This window comes from Periplaneta americana, chromosome 12 (assembly GCF_040183065.1).
Source record: "Periplaneta americana isolate PAMFEO1 chromosome 12, P.americana_PAMFEO1_priV1, whole genome shotgun sequence".
Lineage (NCBI taxonomy): Eukaryota > Metazoa > Arthropoda > Insecta > Blattodea > Blattidae > Periplaneta > Periplaneta americana.
The window spans coordinates 84279433-84303574 of NC_091128.1; the positions used below are offsets into that span (position 1 = coordinate 84279433).

Here is a 24142-nt window from a genome sequence, read left to right on the forward strand (position 1 = left end):
CATGAAATGGCGTTCCTGCGCTCATAATTTACCCATATTCGTTTCCAGTGTTTCGTAAAATAATATTTATGTAGAGTACCTCAGTTTTTTTATTTGCATAAACAATGATATACAACCGAGCAAGTTGGCTCAGGCAGTAGCATTTGAGACACGCATTTGGGGGTCCCGGGTTCAAACCCCATGGCCGACCAATCTGACTGGGGTTTTTCATGATTTCCGTTAGTCATAAAGGCAAATGCCGGATTAGAAAGATACATGTCATTATTCATCACCGCCTCAATTACCAATACCAGAAACATTAATCAAAGTCTATAATCAGTTACATGAACACAAGCCATCTATAACACACAATAGAAACAGGAACTCAACAAGAGTAAATATGGCCTGCTGATATTCCCACACATTCTAAACACGCGACATGACCACAGATGTTAAGGCGTGAATGAAATAAATTTAACAAAAAAAAAAAAAGCTGCACAGTCAGGTTAACATAAAAATGTTCTTCGTACACAATAAACTCTATTAATTTGGAGTGATTTATTAAAGGATGCATTCAAGACTAATTTAGAAAAATGTTAAACGAATTATATTTGCACCAAATGAGTGGTCTCTGGACCAAAATGATAGCATTTTAATTATTTAAATACAATTTAAATTAAGTAGCATATTAAACGATTTATTCTTCTATCAAACACGATTGTTCCCTGGACCAAATGTTCTATTTTAATTATGTAATTACTTTATATTTATTTCTAATAAGTGGAGCGGAGCGCACGAGTACAGCTAGTTATTAATAAATGTGTTTTAATAACTGTGTGTGTAATAAATGTGTTTTTATTATATGTTGTTTTTTTCTCAGAAAATATGTTTTATTCCTTTCGTCCATATTAAGTTATTTTTATTTCTCAACCTCTCTAGATAAAGCACCATAACTTCCAGTTTGAGAAACCTCACCTACATCGTACAAAATACTAAACTTTAGTATGTTCAAAGTGTGTAAAAATCATAACTCTGTCATGAATGCTGAGCATTTATTAAAGTGCAGTGGTTGAAGACAAAGTATGAGACAGTGTTACATTGGAAAACAAAAGGAAAGTGACATAAGAGTCGAAACGTGTGTTCACAAAGCTACAGAGTCTTCTTCTTGTCAGAAATTTCAGCTGAATATGGACAAGGAAAAATAGTATTATTTTCCATCGTAGCCCCGTAACCAATCTTTGAGTTCTGACCCAGACTGCTTGTGTTACCTTATGATTTACTGTTTGAATTATGACTGGAAAATTATACTTCTTGTATTGAACATTGCTGGAGGAATGTATTTTCATTTGGAAAAAAAAAAATTATATTGTTTCAGGATGTCGCGAGTGTGCAAACTGTGGAGAGATGTGGCGCTGACATCTTCTTTGTGGTACAACATTGATCTAGCCAATCCATACATTAATGATCGGTATAAGAATACCGAAACTGTGAGATGGTTATGTGAGAACAGACTCTCCAGAGTGCAGGAGTTAAATGTTGGTATGTTGATCACACAGTTTATACATGGGAGTAAGATAAAAAGGAAAGCTGTTGAAAAAGTTTATGAGAGCAATAATTATTACGTAGGAATGTAACAATTCTATGCATTGTATTCTGGTATATCTCTATGTAATATTACATCCATTTCTTATTTCGAAACTATGTGCAATTTAAATGTAATTCACATTAGAGTTCTTAACTTTTATACCCTCTATTTGCAAATTTTACTGAATCATAATCACCCTTAGCATAAAATACCAAGTGAGTCACTTGCTCCTTATTTATATGAAGTTATGCAATCTGGCACATTCACAGTCAATTCCGTAAACACAGTATTTGTAATCATATCTTAAATGCAAAATGGAGTAGTGTACCTGTCATACTAGATTAAGGGATAAAGACTCTCATTCAATCCTGAACAGATGGAAGAACTACTTTGGGCAACTACTAAATATACATAGGCCAAATAGAAATGATCGGGATGAAATTGAAATACAAACTGCTGAGCCATTTATACCCGAACCCACACTTTCTGAAGTCGAAATTGCGATAGAAAGTCTGAAAAAGTACAAGTCTCCAGGTATTGATCAAATTCCAGCAGAATTAATACAAGAGGGTGGAAGGGCATTATCTAGCGGAATTTATAAACTTGTACTTGCAATTTGGGAAAAGGAAATTGTACCAGAACAATGGAAGGAGTTCATAATCGTACCCATTTTTAAGAAGGGGGACAAGACTAATGGCCGGTTTCACCAACCTTCGTTATCATTATAACGTCTCGTTAAATAATTTAATGACACGTTAGTCAGTTTTTGTGTTTCACCAAGTATCATTATTGCTAACGCATCTTTAAATTCATCGTTAATTTATTAGGACCTATTCGTCGCGTTAAAACAGTAACGATGCGTGAAGAAGTCAACAACATGGCGGACGTAATTATTCGATGATGAAGTTCTTTATTTAGAACTTCAACATAACGACGAACTTATATGTTGTAATAACACTCGGAATAATCATTTTGAAGATTTAAGTGATAAAGAATTCCACGAAAGCTACACATTAAGGAAATAAGTAGTAAGAATGATTCTAGAAGAAACTGAATACCGGTATACTGTATAGGTTAGAATACGACAGATAGAAATCACCCACTTAACGCCTCTTCAACAGATTCTTCTCGTTTTAAAATAATGTTGCGGGAAGTTTTGAAATAGTAATTGATGATATGAACGGGGTATCAAAAGCTGTATTGTCTAGATATGTGAATAAATTATCAGACGTACTACCAACATTACAATAGTCATTATTTCTATAGGCCTAATAAGCTTATAGCTAAATTTTATGTTGTCATAGACAACATAGATTGTGTACATGTTCCAATCGTATATCCTAGTAGTAATATAGCCAAAAGATTCTGCAATAGAAGATCCTATTTTTCCTTCAATATTCAAACAATTTCATAGGCCTATGTAACGCTCCGCATAGAAAAATTGTGGTTAAACTAGCGCTGAGGTAGTTTCCTTCGTACTCTGCTTATACACCTTGCACATACGAATCTGTGACAGGTTATGTTTGATTAGTTTAATTTTTTGTTATGCCTTGCATATACGATCAACTGATTACCACAAAAAAATCCCTTATAAGTTCAACGATTTTCACTTTTACCTCAGAACTACCTCAGCGCTAGTTTATTGAAATTGTAATAGGTTAGAATACGACAGATAGGAATCACCCACTTAACGCCTCTCCAACAGATTCTTCTCGGTTTAAGATAATGTTACGGTCTACACGGATAGCACAACATTCCAAAGGAGGATGCCTTTTAAATGAAAAGGGTGCAAAGAGATTTTCTTTTAGGAGACAATGGATACCCCTTAAAATCTAATTTAATGACATCTCTCCTGAATCCTGTCACACAAGCATGGCAAAATTGTTACAGGGTACTAATAAATCTGCATGAAATACAGTGGAAAAGTAGTATGCAATTTATGGAAGAGGCGATTTCCCGTCCTAAATTTAGGCCTAATATAACTGCTTAGAATGCTTTGTATATAATTAATTGTGGCATCAATTTTTAAGCTGTCGACCTTGTAGTCCGCTAAATTTTCTCAGATTTCCTTTAGAAGCTACAATTTAACTGCTCTACATTCCTATTATTTACATTTGGAAGCAGCTGTCTTTTTTTTTTTTAATTGCTGTATGACAACATACTGTATTTAGGAAGATGTTCTTAAAATTACTGCCTCTTACCCGTTTGCCTATGATTGTTTCTTCATGCCAAACAAAGTCAGCCATGATCATATGTAACCAATGAAATTCGCGATTTCGAAGCCATGGTCGTATGAAAAACAAAACATGCAAGATACAAGTACAAAATCCCCTCGTTAGTAAACGCCTGTTAATTTTAAAGAGACGAGGCTTGGTGAAATAGTCAACTTTTAAAGATTCCGTTAAAATTAAACGATCCATTTGTTGACAAGTCGTTTGTGCTGATTTAAAGAAGCTTGGTGAAACCGGCCATAACTGTAGTAACTTTCGAGGAATATCACTTTTGTTGATGTCGTACAAAATTTTGTCCAATATTCTTTTGAGAAGATTAACTCCGTATGTAGACGAAATTATTGGGGATCATCAGTGTGGTTTTAGGCGTAATAGATCGACTATTGATCAGATTTTTTGTATTCGACAGATATTGGAGAAAAAATGGGAGTATAAGGGTACAGTACATCAGTTATTCATAGATTTCAAAAAGCCACATGACTCGGTTAAGAGAGAAGTGTTATATAATATTCTTATTGAATTTGGTATTCCCAAGAAACTAGTTCAATTAATTAAAATGTATCTCAGTGAAACTTACAGCAGAGTCCGTATAGGCCAGTTTCTATCTGATGCTTTTCCAATTCACTGTGGGCTAAAGCAGGGAGATGCACTATCACCTTTACTTTTTAACTTCGTTCTAGAATATGCCATTAGGAAAGTTCAGGATAACACAGAAGGTTTGGAATTGAACAGATTACATCAGCTTCTTGTCTATGCGGATGATGTGAATATATTAGGAGAAAATCCACAAACGATGAGGGAAAACGCGGAAATTCTACTTGAAGCAAGTAAAGCGATAGGGTTGGAAGTAAATCCCGAAAAGACTAAGTATATGATTATGTCTCGTGACCAGAATATCCTACGAAATGGAAATATAAAAATTGGAGATTTATCCTTCGAAAGAGGTGCAAAAATTTAAATATCTTGGAGCAACACTAACAAATATAAATGACACTCGGGAGGAAATTAAACACAGAATAAATATGGGAAATGCCTGTTATTATTCGGTTGAGAAACTTTTATCATGCAGTCTGCTGTCGAAAAATCTGAAAGTTAGAATTTATAAAACAGTTATATTACCGGTTGTTCTGTATGGTTGTGAAACTTGGACTCTCACTTTGAGAGAGGAACAGAGACTAAGGGTGTTTGAGAATAAGGTGGTTAGGAAAATATTTGGGGCTAAGAGGGATAAAGTTACAGGAGAATGGAGAAAGTTACACAACACAGAACTGCACGCATTGTATTCTTCACCTGACATAATTAGGAACATTAAATCCAGACATTTGATATGGGCAGGGCATGTAGCACGTATGGATGAATCCAGAAATGCATATAGAGTATTAGTTGGGAGGCCGGAGGGAAAAAGACCTTTGGGGAGGCCGAGACGTAGATGGGAAGATAATATTAAAATGGATTTGAGGGAGGTGGGATATGATGGTAGAGACTGGATTAATCTTGCTCAGGATAGGGACCAATGGCGGGCTTATGTGAGGGCAGCAATGAACCTCCGGGTTCCTTAAAAGCCATAAATAAGGTGTTACTGAAACAGCTGCAACTGCAAAAATAATTAATATTATTGGAAAAAAAATCTGAGATGTTAAAGTTCACTGAAATGAAGGTCAGAGAACTTCAAAAGCAAGTCTGATGACAGATCGTAAGATGACTGAAATGTGATTAGTTTTTTTTTTATCATGCTTATGAGTAATTATTAAATTGTAGTAACTAAAAAGTAACTGATTTCTGTTTCACATTTTCAGTAGACATTTTGCTTTTGTTTTCCTATGCTGTTGCTGTTGTTGTTTCGTCAACTGTTTGAAGGTAGATCTGAACCTCATAAGTGATACCAAGAAGGCACCACTTGTGAGGCAACTAGGCCAGGAGATAATGTGGTATGGTGGCCAGTTTCTTTCCCCTTCATTGCATACATCGCCGACTAGCTACATATTACACTAGTCAGACTTCAGATACATATAAACAATTGTTCTTTCTCTGACACATATCATCAAGTGTACTGCCTGATAATAGATGTACATATCAGCCAGAACCTCAATCAGAGAATGTTTCCCTATGAGTCCCTGTAAAACAGTCAGAATCCCATGTGTATTTTTATGGCTCTCTTAATACAAATGTCATATCTCAGATTCAGAATATACAGAGCATCTATTTTAAAACTTTGCAGCTAGTGTCACTTCATTGGCTGTAGCTATATTATGAATAAATTTGTCTTAATGTACCTCACACTGTGTATACCAACTAAGATCAAACCTCAGATGACAATAAGATAATAGCCTATAGAACAAAGACAAGACAGTTGACTCACTCAGATTGTAGGTACGTGTAAAGTTTAAGATTGTGCTTTAATTTTGTTATTTTTTTAATTATACAAGGTCTTGCTGGAAAGTATGCATCCATCATTAATAACAAAGTAGTCTATCTGAGACAATGTATAAATGTGTTCTTTTCAAAGTACTCTCTCTGAAATCTTACACATTTATCCCAACATTCCTTCTGTTTTTAAAAACACGCTGCAAAGTCTTCTGGAATCATCTTCAGCTGCCTCAGTGTAGTCTTCTTAACATCGTCCACCAACTGCAATCTCCACCATTTCAACGACAGTTTTTGCTTTGGGAAAAGTTAGAAGTCATTTTGACTGTTAGTGATTCTAAGAAAGTCCTATACAACTTCAGCAAGAAATTCCTTCTGCTTTTGTGACAAGCTGCAAAACGAATTTTTTCATGCAAGTTCCTTGTGAAAATCTCGGAAACAATAGTTTGTGAAATCCTCAGATCTTCTAATTCTGTCTTGTCAATCGCCAATTTTCATTGACTGTTGCCCGCGTGAATTTAACATTTTCGGGTGTTCTGCTTGTTGAAGGGCTTCCAGAATGTGGCTTACTCTCAACAGATTCCCGTCCCTGCATGAAATATCGGTACCACAATTTTATAAGAACTTTTCTCTTTAAAAACCTCAAAAGTTTTTAGTGGTTTCTGCAGACATTAAAATATGCACTTTTATTTTTGTTCCAAATGTGTTATTTCACTTCACTCTTTTTGCACAGTTAAAACAATATTTCTAAATTGGTTTCTATGAGGTTCCTGCGCTTATCAGTCAATATGTTTTTGTAGGCAGAGAATGACCTCTCTACATCACAAGAAGTTATGGCTGCAAACTTGAATGAACATATTTGTGACAGTATCAGGTCAAATTCTTCATTCAAGTTTTCGCCACAAATAATCTTCTTCACTGAACAAAAGAATCCACAGTCCGGGTTAGCATTTATGACCCTGTCCAGTTTGTTTTTCGCCACTACACCCACTTTCCCACTGACATAACTGAGTGATCTATGGAATTCTTTACAGATTCTTAACCTTTTTGCATTCTTTCAATATATGAAGCTGGTTGACTGGAAATTCTTTAGTACATTTCATCTGAAATTATAATAGACCTTACGGTTATCTAGATACTATTTAAAAACGAACATAGTAATTTAATTAATTATTTTAAAGAAGTTTTGTAATTCTTACAAAAAACAACCACCATAGAAAATATTCGGAAACAGAACAGCAGTGCTTACCTCTTTACTGCAAAAATCGCAGAATACGAAATCCCCATCTGATCTAATAAAATCTTTTCTTTTAATCCACTGTGCAAAGCATACGCTTTTGGAACCTTTAATCGGAGGCATATTAGAACCACATTAGCACACGCAAACAGAACCACTTACGAGATTGACACACTGCAAAGACAGTTTAGTGAATGATTCCAATTTTAGAAGAATCTAAATTGCTATCAGTACTAGTACTGGGAAAGGGAGAGAATTTACAACCTCCCTGAAAGAGAGTGCTTTTGACCTAAATTATTTGTCGGCAGTTTCTTTGAACTCTCTATATTTCCTCTATACTATACTCTAAATATCCAACGTAATAAATCCATTTATGACATGCAGTCTATGGAGAGTCGTAGGTAAAGTGTTGTAAAAGTGAACTTCCGTCCAGGGAAAGGTCCTCTAGCATCTTATTGTGAACATTTTAACATTTTATTTCATTTTTCTGTTATTTAGTCTTTTTTTCTTTCCTTCTTCAATTTAGATTTCTGAAGCTAAATAATAAGGGACGTAAAAGAGAAATTGAGTTGTTCACTCAAAATCATTAAAACATTTGTTTAAACTGAATATGATGTATATTATACGCATTATTAAGCTAAAAATTGCTTAAATATGCATTATGATGTTTTCATCCCAAAAATAGGCCAAAACATGCAAATATGGAAGGAAAAAGTACTGTTCTCCAACCAGGAGATCAATCGTGAAAGGAATGTGCTTACTTATGCGTCATCTATTGGAGTGAAGTAGATATATAATATTATCGTTATAACGTCAGTTTAAAAACCATTTGCTCGCCTGCATTTGTTATTTCCTGTATGGAGAGATTAAAAGACCAGGAGATTAACAATAATCTAATTTTGTAACTAGGGTAATATAAACATGTGTGTATCAATGTTATTGTTTGTGCTGTGACAGCGAGCCAATAGAGATACGAGTACCCACGTGTGTGACCTTATGACATCAACATTCATTCACAGCATTACTCCCCTTCGTCTCATCCGACAGAGACTTTCTTGTGGTTGGAGCACAGTACTCATATTTGGAACCGGAAAGTAATCAAATGGATAAGTACTAAGTTTGAGCTATGTCCTATGTTCCTATAAAAACATGCATTTGCATGGAATTCTCGTCTCTAGTGATTACATATGTAAGTCTAATACAGTTCAGAAGACTGGGAGAGAGGTTGTCTGCACGTCCATTGAACTGAAGATCAAAGAACTTAAGAATCAAGTCTGATGACAGGTCATAAGATGACTGAAATGTGATTTTTTTCATCATGCTTATGAGTAATTATTAAGTTGGGGTAGCTAAAAGTAACTAGGTTTTGTTTCACATTTTCGGTAAACCCCCTTAATTTTTAGTATAGAGTTATCTATGTGCATTCTTAGATGTTCTACATCTGCATATATTTCTTTCAGTGTCTGGATTGATTTCAACTTTCTCTTTTTATGATGTATCATACTAGGATTAGACGCGTAATGTAGTTCATGAATGTGCCAGGTGGTTGGAAGTTCGCTTCAATAGACCCGGTGCTGGATATAATCTGCAAGTCTTGCCAGAATCTGCAAGGACTCAACATGACTGGCTGGAAGGGCTTGACTGCAGAACACATCAAAACTCTAATTGCTAGGTGCCCAACACTCTCACGACTTGATCTCTCAAGTATCAATGTAAGTTCTTTAATTTATTGATATTTTATAATTAAAAATTGTAAATGGGCATTTGTGTACACAACTTACAAAGTTACAAGCATTCTTTTTCTTCTCTTCGTTATCTTCTTTAATCATCTCCTTTTCATTACACTCCATCTTCTTTTTTTTTTTAATCTGTCCAAAACTCATGCAACTAGCCAGATAAATGCTTACCAGAGGTTGGAATTAGACATGGAAATTTAGCACAAAATATTCTTTCCAAGTAGATAGGGTATTTAAAAAGAAGTACCGAATTTTTTAGAGATCATTGGTCGTATCTAGGAAATCATTTTAAGGGGTTAGGTACAGCTTACAGCAGTAAAATTTTTGGAAATATTCCACATTTTTTTCGTCCATTACCATATCTTGTAAAAAGGTAAAGGTATCCCCGTAACATGCCATGAAGGCACTTGGGGGGGCATGGAGGTAGAGCCCCATGCTTTCCATGACCTCGGCACTAGAATGAGGTGGTGTGGTCGGCACCACGCTCTGACCGCCTTTTACCCCCGGGAAAGACCCGGAACTCAATTTTATAGGAGGCCTATATCTTGTACAATAATGACACTGGTATGTGTAAAACACTGTTCTTCTGCTATATATAAAAAAAAAAATATTTTTACGATTTAAAAAAATTATATATATATATATATATATATATATATATATATATATATATATTTTTTTTTTTTTTTTTTTTTTTCAAAATTCATAATGGTGGTAGTTCACTGTGCAGTGATGAAGCATTTCCCTCATAACTCATAAACTTGTTAACTTTTTCATGTTCTCTCTCTTTTATTTTATTGCTGAAACTCATGTTTACAATATCATGCACTTTCAGCTACATTCCTTAATAAATAATATATATATTTTTTTTATTTTGTGTTAGAAGAAAATACTAATATTTGGCCATTTTTCATCGTATTGTAGATATGACATGCATAAATACACATAAAAAAATTCATCACAGAATGTTGGATAGTTTTTGAGTTATGTGGGAAACGCTTTATCACTGCACAGTGAACTGAATTTTAAAAAAATGTAAATAATTGTTTTTAAATCGTAAAAATATTTTTTTCATATAGCAGGATAGTATTTTACACATACTAATTTTCATTATTGTACAAGATACAGGAATGGAGGAAAAAGAATGTAGAATATTACCAAAATTTTACTGCTATATGCTGTACGTAACCCCTTAAGTAAAGGGACACGTAATTTTGGTACTATACAATGCCATATTGCGTCTCTCTGCCTGGAGATTATACAGCTGCCAGAGTACTTAAGAGATCTACTTTTATTTGTTTACACTAGAACTCCACCTTTCGAAGATGATTTGAATTGTGTAATCAAGACAATTCTGGGACACTATTAACACTTACTGTGAGCTACTCTCCAATCATTTTGAATAAAAACTGATTTTTTACCTCTACTGTCTTCTCTTCTTTAACTATGCTGTGCTCAGGATCCATACAACTATACTGTAATATTTTTTAAATTAATTCATCCTACAGTTACATACCACAGCACCATTGGCTGCATGTCCTCCAGGTTATGGAATGATGACTTTAGCATTGTGTATTGCCAAAATGGTCCATAAGCGACACCATGTTCCTATATTTAAAATGATCACATAGACCCAACTTTTCATGCCTACAGTATTTTAATGTTAGCATCTGTTCTTTTGTGTATATTCGAAAATGGCTATGTAATCTAGATGAATGGGGTTGTCTCAAGGGGTATGCATCCCACTTACTAGGTATGTGATATATGGTGATATATTAATTTTATTAATCTTTAATTTGGGACTCCACTTGCTTTGACACTCTAGCTCCATCTCACTTACCGAATACCTCCAGACGCGCAGCACCTGCTGCTGAATTAGTTATGAAGAAAAAAGTCAATAAATATGCTCATCTTTTAGACAATTGTATCTTTACCCCCTTTGCTGTGGAAACCTTCGGTCCTTGGAGTCATGACGCTAAAGTTTTGGTATCTCAAATCAATCAAATTTTGATCTCCATTACTTGTGATCGCCGTTGCACTACTTATTTGCGTCACTGCTTAAGTATTGCTTTCAATGTGGAAATGCAATGAGCGTTTTAGGTACTCTTCCCGAACTTAGTACTTGGACGAACTCTTTCTTCTGTGAAATTTATTAAGTTTTCTGTATATATGTATTTAGTATTACGAATTTAATATTAGCATATTGAATTTATGTTGAAATGGATAGATTAATCATATGTTGTATTTGTGTAACAATGTAAGACTTCACTCAAATTCGATATCGTAGTAATTTGTTGTTGTCTGATGATGCTTTAATGAATAAATCTTAACAAGTTTTATTATACTTGTTGATAATTATTGCAGCTTACATATTTTCTTTTACAATATCAACTCTTGTTTTTCCATGCTTTAGTAACATTTTACAGGATTCATTACTATTATTATTGCATCAGTAACTATTGTATATATATAGAGGAAAGTAGTCTAATATGGGATCCTTTTTTGTTTCTTTAAAAACATCGAGAATATCAATTATTATTATTATTATATCCACACATGATGTAAATTGATTCTCCAAATCTTTCCTTACATTCTAGGCTGTCATTCATTTACATAAATATACTACTTTAAGCTACAAACTCTATTTTTAAAAATGTTACAATTGGTTTCCTAATATGGGATAGTACCTATTATGGGGTGATAGGAGTTCCTAATATGGGATGGAATTTCTAAGGTAAATATACTTGTAATTAACTACAACAATTTCAGTTATTACACAAAACAATTCTTTAATGAATGTGATCAGTTGGTGCTCAGAGTAAAAGTCACAAATTCAGATCCGGACTGGTTATAAAGGTTTATTCTCAGTAGCTCACTTTTTGGTCTCTTTGTTTGTTTCTTTCTTTTCTGTTTATCCTCGGTGGAGGACAAAGATTCAAATTGAAAGCATGGAGATATGAAAGTTTCATATGCACTTAATAGGCCTATAATCTAAAATAATAATGCACATTCCCTAATAAGGAGTACCACATAATAGGTCCTCTGTCCTACCCCATAATAGGTAACTGGTCATGCTGAACTACTAAAGCTTCCAGCTACTCTCTGGAATGGAGTTAGGCCAAGAACAGAGTAGTGTCAGACAGTGTGCTTTTCGTATTATTACTTGAGCATAAATTTTTAAAAACAAAAATTAGCCTCTTATACTTTATACACATATCACTATGAACAAAAATTTTCGAGGGTGCCAACTTCTTTTTTCGGCTCATTGAGGCAGCTTCTCACACAGTAATATGGTGACCTACTCACAGAAAATGATGTTGCCTGTGCCCTTGTGATTTGTTAAGTTTCCAGACTATATCAGTGCCAAACAGCTGAGTTTGTGAAGTACCCCAATTTAGCACCACTCCATATTAGGCTACTTTCCTTTAATAATAATAATAGTAATAATAATAATAATAATAATAATTTATTTTTTATAATGATAGATTTCTGTTATTTCTTATATAGTAATTGCAATGCAGTTTAGAGAGTATGAAGGTAAAAAAAATGTATTTTGGGGATATGCTAGCAAAAGAGTTTGAATACTACTGGTCTAGACCATCAGCCTGTCACTCACATGATCTGGGGTTCGAAATCCTATTTAGGCCTGATATTTTTCATAGTGACGCTTGTTGTAGACAAGGTTACAGTTAGTTTTTTTTCTGATTCTCCCATTTCTTCATTTACATGTTGATCTTCATAATAATTCTCGTTATCACTGATTGGTAAAGTGCCAAGGGGGCTGGTCTAGGGACATGTGTGGATGCCTGCATGAAACCTAGATATGCAGCAAACCTTAGTACTGTTGTTAGCATAATAGATCATGTATAATAATAATAATGATAATAATAATTCTTTTGCATATTTTGTTTATTTGTGTATATTTTCTCACTTGTCCATTTTACCTATTTTGTAAACCAAACCTACTGTGTATGTGGCATTGGTGATTGTTTCTTTACTTGACTGTACGACAGTCACAGCATATGACAGGATTATGTGAATCTTTCATGTTATTATCCGTTCTTTCATTTGTGTTCCCAGTGTGAAGTCCTAAAGCAGCAACTAAGTGTAACTTACATGCCGAAAATAAAATCCAAGAAATCCTTGCTGCTTCAATAGTGGCTTGAGAAATACCCACATTTCCCAACAGATGGGACAGTTGTCATGCACATAACATTTAATCTGAATGAACTCCAAGAACATCATGCGAGTTGGACGTTCGTGTACAGTCTTTAAATTAATACTTAGTAACAATTGTCATCATTTTTCAGTTGATAACTTGGAAACAATTCTAATATAATTTACTGTAAAGTCAATTACGTCAAATTTATTAATGGTAATTATAGTTTAATTTTATATAATGTTATTTTCCTTGTTTAGTAGATTGATTGAATTTGTGATTTTCTTCAGTTTATAGTGTTTCTATACTTTATTTTTGGATCATAAAATTCTGTTGTATAGTTACTAATGTTGTGGTGCTCTGTAATACCAGGATCTTTTTCTTTGGGTTATAGTGATAAGATAATAGTAATGGTAGTAGAGAAAATAGAACAGTTTCCAATACTATTTTATTTGCTATTTGTTCCTGGGTATTTGTTGCCGAAATAATGCATTAGCTAAATTGTTAGTTGAATGTCTGCAGTACTAACCAAATATGATTAGATTTTTCGTCAGTATTTGGAGTAGTAAACTTTTTTAAATCCTCTTCTCTAAAAAATATTTTCAGAATTATAGTGGAATGTGGCAATTGCATTTTTTAAATACATGTAATTTTCTTCTCACAGCCTGAGTCCAATCACACACGGAGTGCTACATCGTTACTGTCAATAAGTCATCTCACACAAACAATGGGTGAAAGACTCACCTCTCTGGTGTTAGCAAATAACAAGATTGCTGGAGTACCTCAGCTTATAACAGCAGTAGCAGTAAGTACCAGAGACATTTAAAAGAAATATCACTGTATTTTGGTTTGTTCCTATTAAGCATAGTCAAATTTCATTGAGCAAATACATTTTTTGATACAGACATTCATTATTTTCATATTTTCAGTGATGGGCAGAAAGAAAACCTAATTATCCACCAACATAGCTCAGTTGGCTAAGGCACTTGCCTGCTGATCTGAAGTTGCTCTCAGGCGTGCGTTCGATTCCTGCTTGGGCTGATTACCTGGTTGGTTTTTACGAGGGTTTCCCCAACTGTAAGGCAAATGCCAGATAATCTTTGGCGATTCCTCGGCCTTATCTCGCACAATAACATTGTGCTATTACCAACCCCATCGAAGCTAAATAACCTAGTAGTTGATACAATGTCGTTACATAACCAGTTTAAAAAACTCCTAATTTGTTCCTTCCCTATCCTTTCGTCACTCATAGTATCATAATTTACTTGCTTCCCCATATTTTGCAAATTTTCATGGTTTAATGAATGTGGACTATTTTTTAAATAGTTAACAAATGAAATTTGGCATATATTATCATAGCAACTGTGAAAGTTGTTTATAGGATGACCGTAAATTAAAAACGGGATTTCACCGTATTTTGTTTTGAAGGAAACTTATCCTACAGTTCAGTTCGCTGTCTTTGCTTCAAGATAAGTTGAAACTGGACAATATAGTGGAGGATGTGAAGTCAAGTGCACAGATCTGTTATGAATGAATAAAAACCACTCCCTCAATTGACATTTTCATTGTCTTCAGAGATAGATTTGATTCAGTTAAGAAGAAGATGGATATATCTTTAGTTGAATCGTAACAGTCCTGAATGGCCTAAGCCAAAGTACACATCATAATGACGACATTGATTAGTATGATGTTAATTACAAACACATTTCATTATATTGTAAATAAATAACATACATAATGTTTTGCATATTAATTGTAACTTGATTATATGTTTATATTTTAAATGTTTCATACTTGATAGTAGTAATTTTTTTATATGATGTGTCTTTCTTTTTGTAGACGCATTGTCCCAATTTACAAGTTTTAGATCTGTCAAACCTTCGAACTGTAGCACACACTACAGCACTGTTCCATGTTGAGAAGCTCCAAGAAGGCTGCCAAAAGCTACGTGTGTTGAGAATAACCAATAGTCAGGTTGCCCTATCAACAGCAACGCTAAAGGAACAGGTAGGAACATTTGTTTCATCAAAGTAAAGGAAATGTTTGCCTCTTTTTAAGGACAGTTGGTAGAGATTGCCAACTCTTTCATTCACTTTTCCTTATCTGAAAAGAAATTGATTTTTCTCCAGACCTGTAGCAGATAGACAAACAAAATTTTCACCAATTGTAAAACTGATCTTCGGAGTTCATTGATACCCACAGTCAGTAACTAGGATTATTTTCTTTCAGTTGACAATAGGCTAATTAAACACTGGAGTGAAAATTTTTGAACTTCGTATTTTTTATTTATTATTATTATTATTATTATTATTATTATTTTTTTTTTTTGCCTGGTGCCATTTTCTCAGAAACTATTTGTCAGAACTTGATGGAAAATTTTATACACATTGTTTACAAGTAATTAGACAATGGAGATGGAATAGAATAGGTTTGGAATGAATGGGGCCATCTATTGCTTATCTTACACTGTAGTATTAATATGTTACATTTTATTGATGAACGTTTTCGGCATATTTATGCCATCTTCAGATCTTAAAAGTTGTCTTTATACATGCTTGATATGCCACAATGGTTAAATGTAATACATAACTAACAAACAACGAAATCATAATTACACTATTTGTAAGGCGAACTTGTGATTACTGTTAGACGTACACTAGTGTAAGGTTACATAATGTGAGCACTTCCTGAATCTCAGTCAGAGCCGAGCCACCAGAACGAACACACCACCATAACAACATCAGCTATTGCACGTAAGTTATTTTCTACAATTTCTCCACAATTAATTACCGGAGATCACAAAAAAGTACTTTAATTTGAATACAGTCCTAATAAATTTTCGCGTGTTTACAGCATGTCCGGCTAACTGAACTTCGAGAAGTGACAACGTGAAAAACTGTTAACGTACGTCCATAACAAGCTAATATCTAATATTAACATCATTGTACTCCAATTTGATTGTTAACGCCAGAAAACTTTGCAACATAATTCACCATATGCACAGATATTTAATTGTTTTTACTTGTTTTATCAGAACACGAAAACAAAGTGAATGACGACAATGACATTCGTCTTTGAATTTTATCAAGTGTCATCTGCTAATGTTTAATGCTAATGATTTATAGATCTGTTTTAATCTGTTCCATTCATCTAGTGTTTGTGTTTCAACATATTATGAAGTGACAGTGTACAATCAACAACTGAATGTGGACACAACAATCACAAGTTCGCCTTACAAATAGTGTAATTATGATTTCGTTGTTTGTTAGTTATGTATTACATTTAACCATGGTGGCATAATATCAAGCATGTATAAAGACAACTTTTAAGATATGAAGATGGCATAAATATGCCGAAAACTTTCATCAATAAAATGTAACATGTTAATAATTCATTCCAAACCTATTGTATTTCTGCTTATCGGTTAAAAACTACCAACAAAATGAAAAAAAATGGAGATGGAAGCTTTTTTTTTGACAGAAAATCTAAATTATCGTGTTTTAATTTATTGATTAGTATCATAATTTTGATTATATTACCATATTCAACAGTGTATAGGACACTCTTTTTTCTACACATTTTCTGGGGGAAAAAACTTTATCAATAAATAGTACTGTATAATGATTTTACAGTGTTTCAAATATAAAATAATACATAGGCCTATTTTCATCAAATACCTAATGTAGTTTCCTGTTTTGGACATCTGGCCGACATCTAAGGCTGACCACTAGAATCCAGAATACAAAAGCACAATTTCATATATGGAGAGAATACAAAACAAGGGTAAACTTAAAAATAAAGTACAATTTGATTTTCTGAGAAACGTGAGATAAAGATACAGTGAAGAATAATTGAAATTAATTAAATAATATTATGTAGTATTATACAAGTGAAAGAATATCGTCTAATCTTCATTGTCAAAACCCAGAAATTCATCTCCAGAGCTAAATCAAGTATCACTTGAAACCTCTTCTAAATCAGAATCTGAAACCTCGTACAACAAATTGTCCTCTGCATCATCCAGTGCATTACTAATGCCACACTTCTTGAATGATTTAACATTGTCTCAGTTTTCTCAGCATCCTATGAAGCTTTCAGCAAATATGGTAATAAATTAAAAAACAATTTGCAATTGACACCAAAAATAAGAAATGTGGGACCATACTGTGTGGTAAAAATTCGTCTCTTATAGTCCAATAACAACAGAATCATATTTAAGGCACTTCTCAGATGATAATTGTGTCCCTCTGGCCATTTACCCAATATAGCCATTTATTTAATTTCAAGCTCACTTTGTTACCTCTGCATGAAGCAGTACCTACCATATTCAAGAAATAAATTAATTAAACCATAAGATTATGCACTACTGCAATACAAGAAGACAAAGAAGCAGAATATTAGTAACCAGATTTATAAATACATACCGGTAATTTTATTTTCCTAGATTCTTTGTCTTCAGAATTCACTTTCTTTCAGTGCATAGATATTACAGTAACCAGCATCTTCATTGTCATATTTGCTCTTTTGGGGTACAGTCAACCCTGGATATAGTGAACTCGGTTATAGTGAACATTTGGCTATAGTGAACCTAAATCGTTGGTCCTGACCTGCATACATTAAAAAGTACATTAATATTTCTGTTTATAGTGAACTTTGTATCCTGACAAATTCTTATTTGAAGTCATACCTTCTTGTATAAAATTGAAAGAATGTGTTGAGAACAACATTCTAAGTTTCTTACTCCTTTAGTCAAAGGACAAAGGTAGGATTAGTGAGTCCTAGACAATGAGCTGTACTGTAAATCCAGGCAACGCGTGACGACCTTGCCTCACTCCACCATCGAAGGATTGACATTCTGTTCTCAGACACTCTACTCTACAGTTATTTCTAATCCTCCACCGTCAAAGGGTTGCCTCTTGTTCTCAGAAACATTTCCATTATGACGGATAGCGTCGAAACAACAGAAAATGAAATTGCCTTCTTTTATTAAAAGGGGACGGACATTATGTCCAGAGCATAAATGAAGATAAGATTCCGATGGCTTTCAAACTCCATCAACCCCCTTCCAGTTTCCATTAAGTGACCCGGGAAATTCCAAGGCTAAGTACGCAGTTACACTATAACAGCATTTGTCATTTGTACCTGATCAGTCTATTTGTAGTGTTCCAACAGTGAATGTATTGTATAAAAATGTCGAAGTGTAAAGAGTTTTCTTTGGAAGAAAAGGCGAATATTATAAGTGACATTGAATGTGGTCTTTTGCAAGCGGACGTGGGTCGACAGCATAATTTAAGTAAATCAACTGTGAGTAATAGTATACAGTATACAGTGTAATCCATTCCATAAAAATGAAATATTTTATTTTCTTGTTCACAATTTCATTCATTTCTGTCATTTAAGGTTAGGGGAAAGACACTTCGATATCCGGAGTTGACTGTCTTTTAATGTGTGGAAGTCTACACATATTTTGTTTATTTTTATGTGATTACAGGTTGCATCCCCTGGCTTCCCAGCTCTTGAAGAACTGAGTGTGGCTGGTATTGCTGTTGATGGCTTCTGCTCCACACCTGTCATGGATGACAATTCTGTGGAACGAATTCTGAAGAATTCTCACAAGCTGAAGTTGCTGGACGTCCGTGGATGCTCACGAGTGACGGACTCGAGTTTAGTCAGGGTGCCAGCTTGGGACTTGGAGCATCTCTTTCTGTCAGGTAAGTCATTCTGTTGAGTTCAGTTGTGGTTAGTATAGGAGATACTGTGTGTGTGTGTGTGCGTGCGTGCGTGCGTGCGTGCGTGTGTGTGTGTGTGTGTTTTTTTTGTCCCCCCCCCCCCCCGAAGACTGAACATCCTTAGCATATGAAAAACTGTGAAATGGTATATTTCTTAGTGTACAAATAACTTAGGTATTTAAATTCTAGATTGTGTTGCGAATTATTAATTTTTTTTTTTTTGATGGAGCATATTATGGTAGATCAGATTTTTCACAGACGTAATAATTTTGAACCTCAAATAGTAAGTGCATGGCATGTATTGCAGGATGTTACGTAACAAGGCTGACAGGTTCAGGCTTGGAGCTCATTGCGCAGAAATGGAGTCACAGCCTGATCGAGGTAGATCTGGCCTGGACCACTGCCACTCAGTCCCTGGACCTTGCAGTAACGGCCCTGGCTGAACAGGGAGCAGAGTCGCCACTCAGGTACATTGTTCCAGTTTCACAAGTTGGGTCAGCTTAGAAGACAGTATTCTTTCCCTAGATCCGAAGTTCATATGTTCAAATGTTCCTGAGAACAATATACATAATGTAACAAAAATATGGACCAAAACTTCAGGAATGGATTTCTCATAAGTACAGAAGAAGGATAGATTATGACAACATATGTCCGGAAATGTGTAATTTCTGAGTTTTCAGATTTTCCACTATGATCCTAATGCACTCTACAAGAGATGAAATCCGGAATTTGCATAACCAGGACATGTGGGCAGACACAGATCTCAATGAAACAGTTAGTCTTCTCGGCCCAACATTGTTGGTGATTACTTGTTGAGACCACGTATTTCTGAACAGACTACAGGCAGAACTACAGAGGTTCTTTTGCACCACATCGCCTACTTTCTTGGACGATATACATGCATGATGATGCTCCCACACATTTTAGTATTTATGTCACAAGTACCTTGGTGCACGTTATTGTGGTCACTGGATAGGTAGAGATGGACCAATATTGGTTGGTCTTCAGACTCACTGGACTTAAACCCATTGGCCTTTTTTCTGTGGGGCTGCTTGGAAGGTGCAGCAACTCTCTGCGAGCGAATTGTGGCTGCTTGTCAAATAATATGCACTACACCAGGAATTTTGGAGCATGTTTGGAACTCAAGAAGATGGCGAGCTGAGGCCTGTATTCAAGCAGGAGGTTGACATTTTGAACAGTTCATATAAGGAAATGTCAACAGAGTGTACAAAATTTCTAGCAAATATATTTGTAACTAAAAAATTGAACATTTTCAGACCCATGTTATAAACTTTTGTTCTCTTCTACATGGGAGGAATCCAGTCCTGAAATTTTGCCCTTCAATTAAGGGTTTACATACCTTCGAGGATCAAAAGAATTAATTTTTCATTTTTTTTATATTAATTGAATGTGAACTACTGTGGCTTTATAACTGTGAAATGAATTATAAGATATCAATAAAACTGACCATGCTATGCATTAAAATGTATTGCCAACAAAATATCAGCCAGCAATCTGTAAGTTTTTCTCAAACGTACCTACACTTTAGGGTAAAAAAAAAATGGTTTTTATTTTTTATTTTTATAATTTAATAATATATCTCAACTTTATATCTGTGAAACGGATTTTAAGATATCTATAAAATTAACCGAGTTATCCATTAAAATGTCCTTCCATGCTAGCATAATACCAGCCATTAATCTATAATTTTATCACTCATTTTCTCAAAACTGTTCAGATCATATCTTCCACAAATTTTGAGATAATTGCATAAAATTTTGCATGGCATTTTTCTTAGTAAAATCAACAAACTGTAGCTCAATATTTACCTTATATTTAACAGGAAAGTAGTAGTAGTAGTAGTAGTAGTAGTAGTAGTAGTGGTGGTGGTGGTGGTGGTGGTGGTGGTGGTGGTGGTGGTGGTGGTGGTGGTGGTGGTGGTGGTGGTGGTGGTGGTGGTGGTGGTGGTGGTGGTGGTGGTGGTGGTGGTGGTGGTGGTGGTGGTGGTGGTGGTGGTGGTGGTGGTGGTGGTGGTGGTGGTGGTGGTGGTGGTGGTGGTGGTGGTGGTGGTGGTGGTGGTGGTGGTGGTGGTGGTGGTGGTGGTGGTGGTGGTGGTGGTGGTGGTGGTGGTGGTGGTGGTGGTGGTGGTGGTGGTGGTGGTGGTGGTGGTGGTGGTGGTGGTGGTGGTGGTGGTGGTGGTGGTGGTGGTGGTGGTGGTGGTGGTGGTGGTGGTGGTGGTGGTGGTGGTGGTGGTGGTGGTGGTGGTGGTGGTGGTGGTGGTGGTGGTGGTGGTGGTGGTGGTGGTGGTGGTGGTGGTGGTGGTGGTGGTGGTGGTGGTGGTGGTGGTGGTGGTGGTGGTGGTGGTGGTGGTGGTGGTGGTGGTGGTGGTGGTGGTGGTGGTGGTGGTGGTGGTGGTGGTGGTGGTGGTGGTGGTGGTGGTGGTGGTGGTGGTGGTGGTGGTGGTGGTGGTGGTGGTGGTGGTGGTGGTGGTGGTGGTGGTGGTGGTGGTGGTGGTGGTGGTGGTGGTGGTGGTGGTGGTGGTGGTGGTGGTGGTGGTGGTGGTGGTGGTGGTGGTGGTGGTGGTGGTGGTGGTGGTGGTGGTGGTGGTGGTGGTGGTGGTGGTGGTGGTGGTGGTGGTGGTGGTGGTGGTGGTGGTGGTGGTGGTGGTGGTGGTGGTGGTGGTGGTGGTGGTGGTGGTGGTGGTGGTGGTGGTGGTGGTGGTGGTGGTGGTGGTGGTGGTGGTGGTGGTGGTGGTGGTGGTGGTGGTGGTGGTGGTGGTGGTGGTGGTGGTGGTGGTGGTGGTGGTGGTGGTGGTGGTGGTGGTGGTGGTGGTGGTGGTGGTGGTGGTGGTGGTGGTGGTGGTGGTGGTGGTGGTGGTGGTGGTGGTGGTGGTGGTGGTGGTGGTGGTGGTGGTGGTGGTGGTGGTGGTGGTGGTGGTGGTGGTGGTGGTGGTGGTGGTGGTGGTGGTGGTGGTGGTGGTGGTGGTGGTGGTGGTGGTGGTGGTGGTGGTGGTGGTGGTGGTGGTGGTGGTGGTGGTGGTGGTGGTGGTGGTGGTGGTGGTGGTGGTGGTGGTGGTGGTGGTGGTGGTGGTGGTGGTGGTGGTGGTGGTGGTGGTGGTGGTGGTGGTGGTGGTGGTGGTGGTGGTGGTGGTGGTGGTGGTGGTGGTGGTGGTGGTGGTGGTGGTGGTGGTGGTGGTGGTGGTGGTGGTGGTGGTGGTGGTGGTGGTGGTGGTGGTGGTGGTGGTGGTGGTGGTGGTGGTGGTGGTGGTGGTGGTGGTGGTGGTGGTGGTGGTGGTGGTGGTGGTGGTGGTGGTGGTGGTGGTGGTGGTGGTGGTGGTGGTGGTGGTGGTGGTGGTGGTGGTGGTGGTGGTGGTGGTGGTGGTGGTGGTGGTGGTGGTGGTGGTGGTGGTGGTGGTGGTGGTGGTGGTGGTGGTGGTGGTGGTGGTGGTGGTGGTGGTGGTGGTGGTGGTGGTGGTGGTGGTGGTGGTGGTGGTGGTGGTGGTGGTGGTGGTGGTGGTGGTGGTGGTGGTGGTGGTGGTGGTGGTGGTGGTGGTGGTGGTGGTGGTGGTGGTGGTGGTGGTGGTGGTGGTGGTGGTGGTGGTGGTGGTGGTGGTGGTGGTGGTGGTGGTGGTGGTGGTGGTGGTGGTGGTGGTGGTGGTGGTGGTGGTGGTGGTGGTGGTGGTGGTGGTGGTGGTGGTGGTGGTGGTGGTGGTGGTGGTGGTGGTGGTGGTGGTGGTGGTGGTGGTGGTGGTGGTGGTGGTGGTGGTGGTGGTGGTGGTGGTGGTGGTGGTGGTGGTGGTGGTGGTGGTGGTGGTGGTGGTGGTGGTGGTGGTGGTGGTGGTGGTGGTGGTGGTGGTGGTGGTGGTGGTGGTGGTGGTGGTGGTGGTGGTGGTGGTGGTGGTGGTGGTGGTGGTGGTGGTGGTGGTGGTGGTGGTGGTGGTGGTGGTGGTGGTGGTGGTGGTGGTGGTGGTGGTGGTGGTGGTGGTGGTGGTGGTGGTGGTGGTGGTGGTGGTGGTGGTGGTGGTGGTGGTGGTGGTGGTGGTGGTGGTGGTGGTGGTGGTGGTGGTGGTGGTGGTGGTGGTGGTGGTGGTGGTGGTGGTGGTGGTGGTGGTGGTGGTGGTGGTGGTGGTGGTGGTGGTGGTGGTGGTGGTGGTGGTGGTGGTGGTGGTGGTGGTGGTGGTGGTGGTGGTGGTGGTGGTGGTGGTGGTGGTGGTGGTGGTGGTGGTGGTGGTGGTGGTGGTGGTGGTGGTGGTGGTGGTGGTGGTGGTGGTGGTGGTGGTGGTGGTGGTGGTGGTGGTGGTGGTGGTGGTGGTGGTGGTGGTGGTGGTGGTGGTGGTGGTGGTGGTGGTGGTGGTGGTGGTGGTGGTGGTGGTGGTGGTGGTGGTGGTGGTGGTGGTGGTGGTGGTGGTGGTGGTGGTGGTGGTGGTGGTGGTGGTGGTGGTGGTGGTGGTGGTGGTGGTGGTGGTGGTGGTGGTGGTGGTGGTGGTGGTGGTGGTGGTGGTGGTGGTGGTGGTGGTGGTGGTGGTGGTGGTGGTGGTGGTGGTGGTGGTGGTGGTGGTGGTGGTGGTGGTGGTGGTGGTGGTGGTGGTGGTGGTGGTGGTGGTGGTGGTGGTGGTGGTGGTGGTGGTGGTGGTGGTGGTGGTGGTGGTGGTGGTGGTGGTGGTGGTGGTGGTGGTGGTGGTGGTGGTGGTGGTGGTGGTGGTGGTGGTGGTGGTGGTGGTGGTGGTGGTGGTGGTGGTGGTGGTGGTGGTGGTGGTGGTGGTGGTGGTGGTGGTGGTGGTGGTGGTGGTGGTGGTGGTGGTGGTGGTGGTGGTGGTGGTGGTGGTGGTGGTGGTGGTGGTGGTGGTGGTGGTGGTGGTGGTGGTGGTGGTGGTGGTGGTGGTGGTGGTGGTGGTGGTGGTGGTGGTGGTGGTGGTGGTGGTGGTGGTGGTGGTGGTGGTGGTGGTGGTGGTGGTGGTGGTGGTGGTGGTGGTGGTGGTGGTGGTGGTGGTGGTGGTGGTGGTGGTGGTGGTGGTGGTGGTGGTGGTGGTGGTGGTGGTGGTGGTGGTGGTGGTGGTGGTGGTGGTGGTGGTGGTGGTGGTGGTGGTGGTGGTGGTGGTGGTGGTGGTGGTGGTGGTGGTGGT

At 38.7% G+C, this 24142-nt stretch overlaps 1 protein-coding gene across 4 annotated transcripts in view; it reads left to right on the forward strand.

The window, feature by feature from the left end:
• The window catches only part of Fbl6 (F-box and leucine-rich repeat protein 6), a 50774-nt gene that overhangs the window by 19714 nt on the left and 6918 nt on the right, over positions 1-24142 (forward strand). For all 4 annotated transcript variants that reach the window (XM_069841660.1, XM_069841659.1, XM_069841658.1 and 1 more), the window contains exons 3-8: positions 1355-1518; positions 8939-9108; positions 13956-14096; positions 15131-15298; positions 18783-19002; positions 19328-19487. In XM_069841660.1, the coding sequence (XP_069697761.1) occupies positions 1355-1518; positions 8939-9108; positions 13956-14096; positions 15131-15298; positions 18783-19002; positions 19328-19487 (1023 nt within the window). The remainder of the gene's footprint in view (positions 1-1354; positions 1519-8938; positions 9109-13955; positions 14097-15130; positions 15299-18782; positions 19003-19327; positions 19488-24142) is intronic.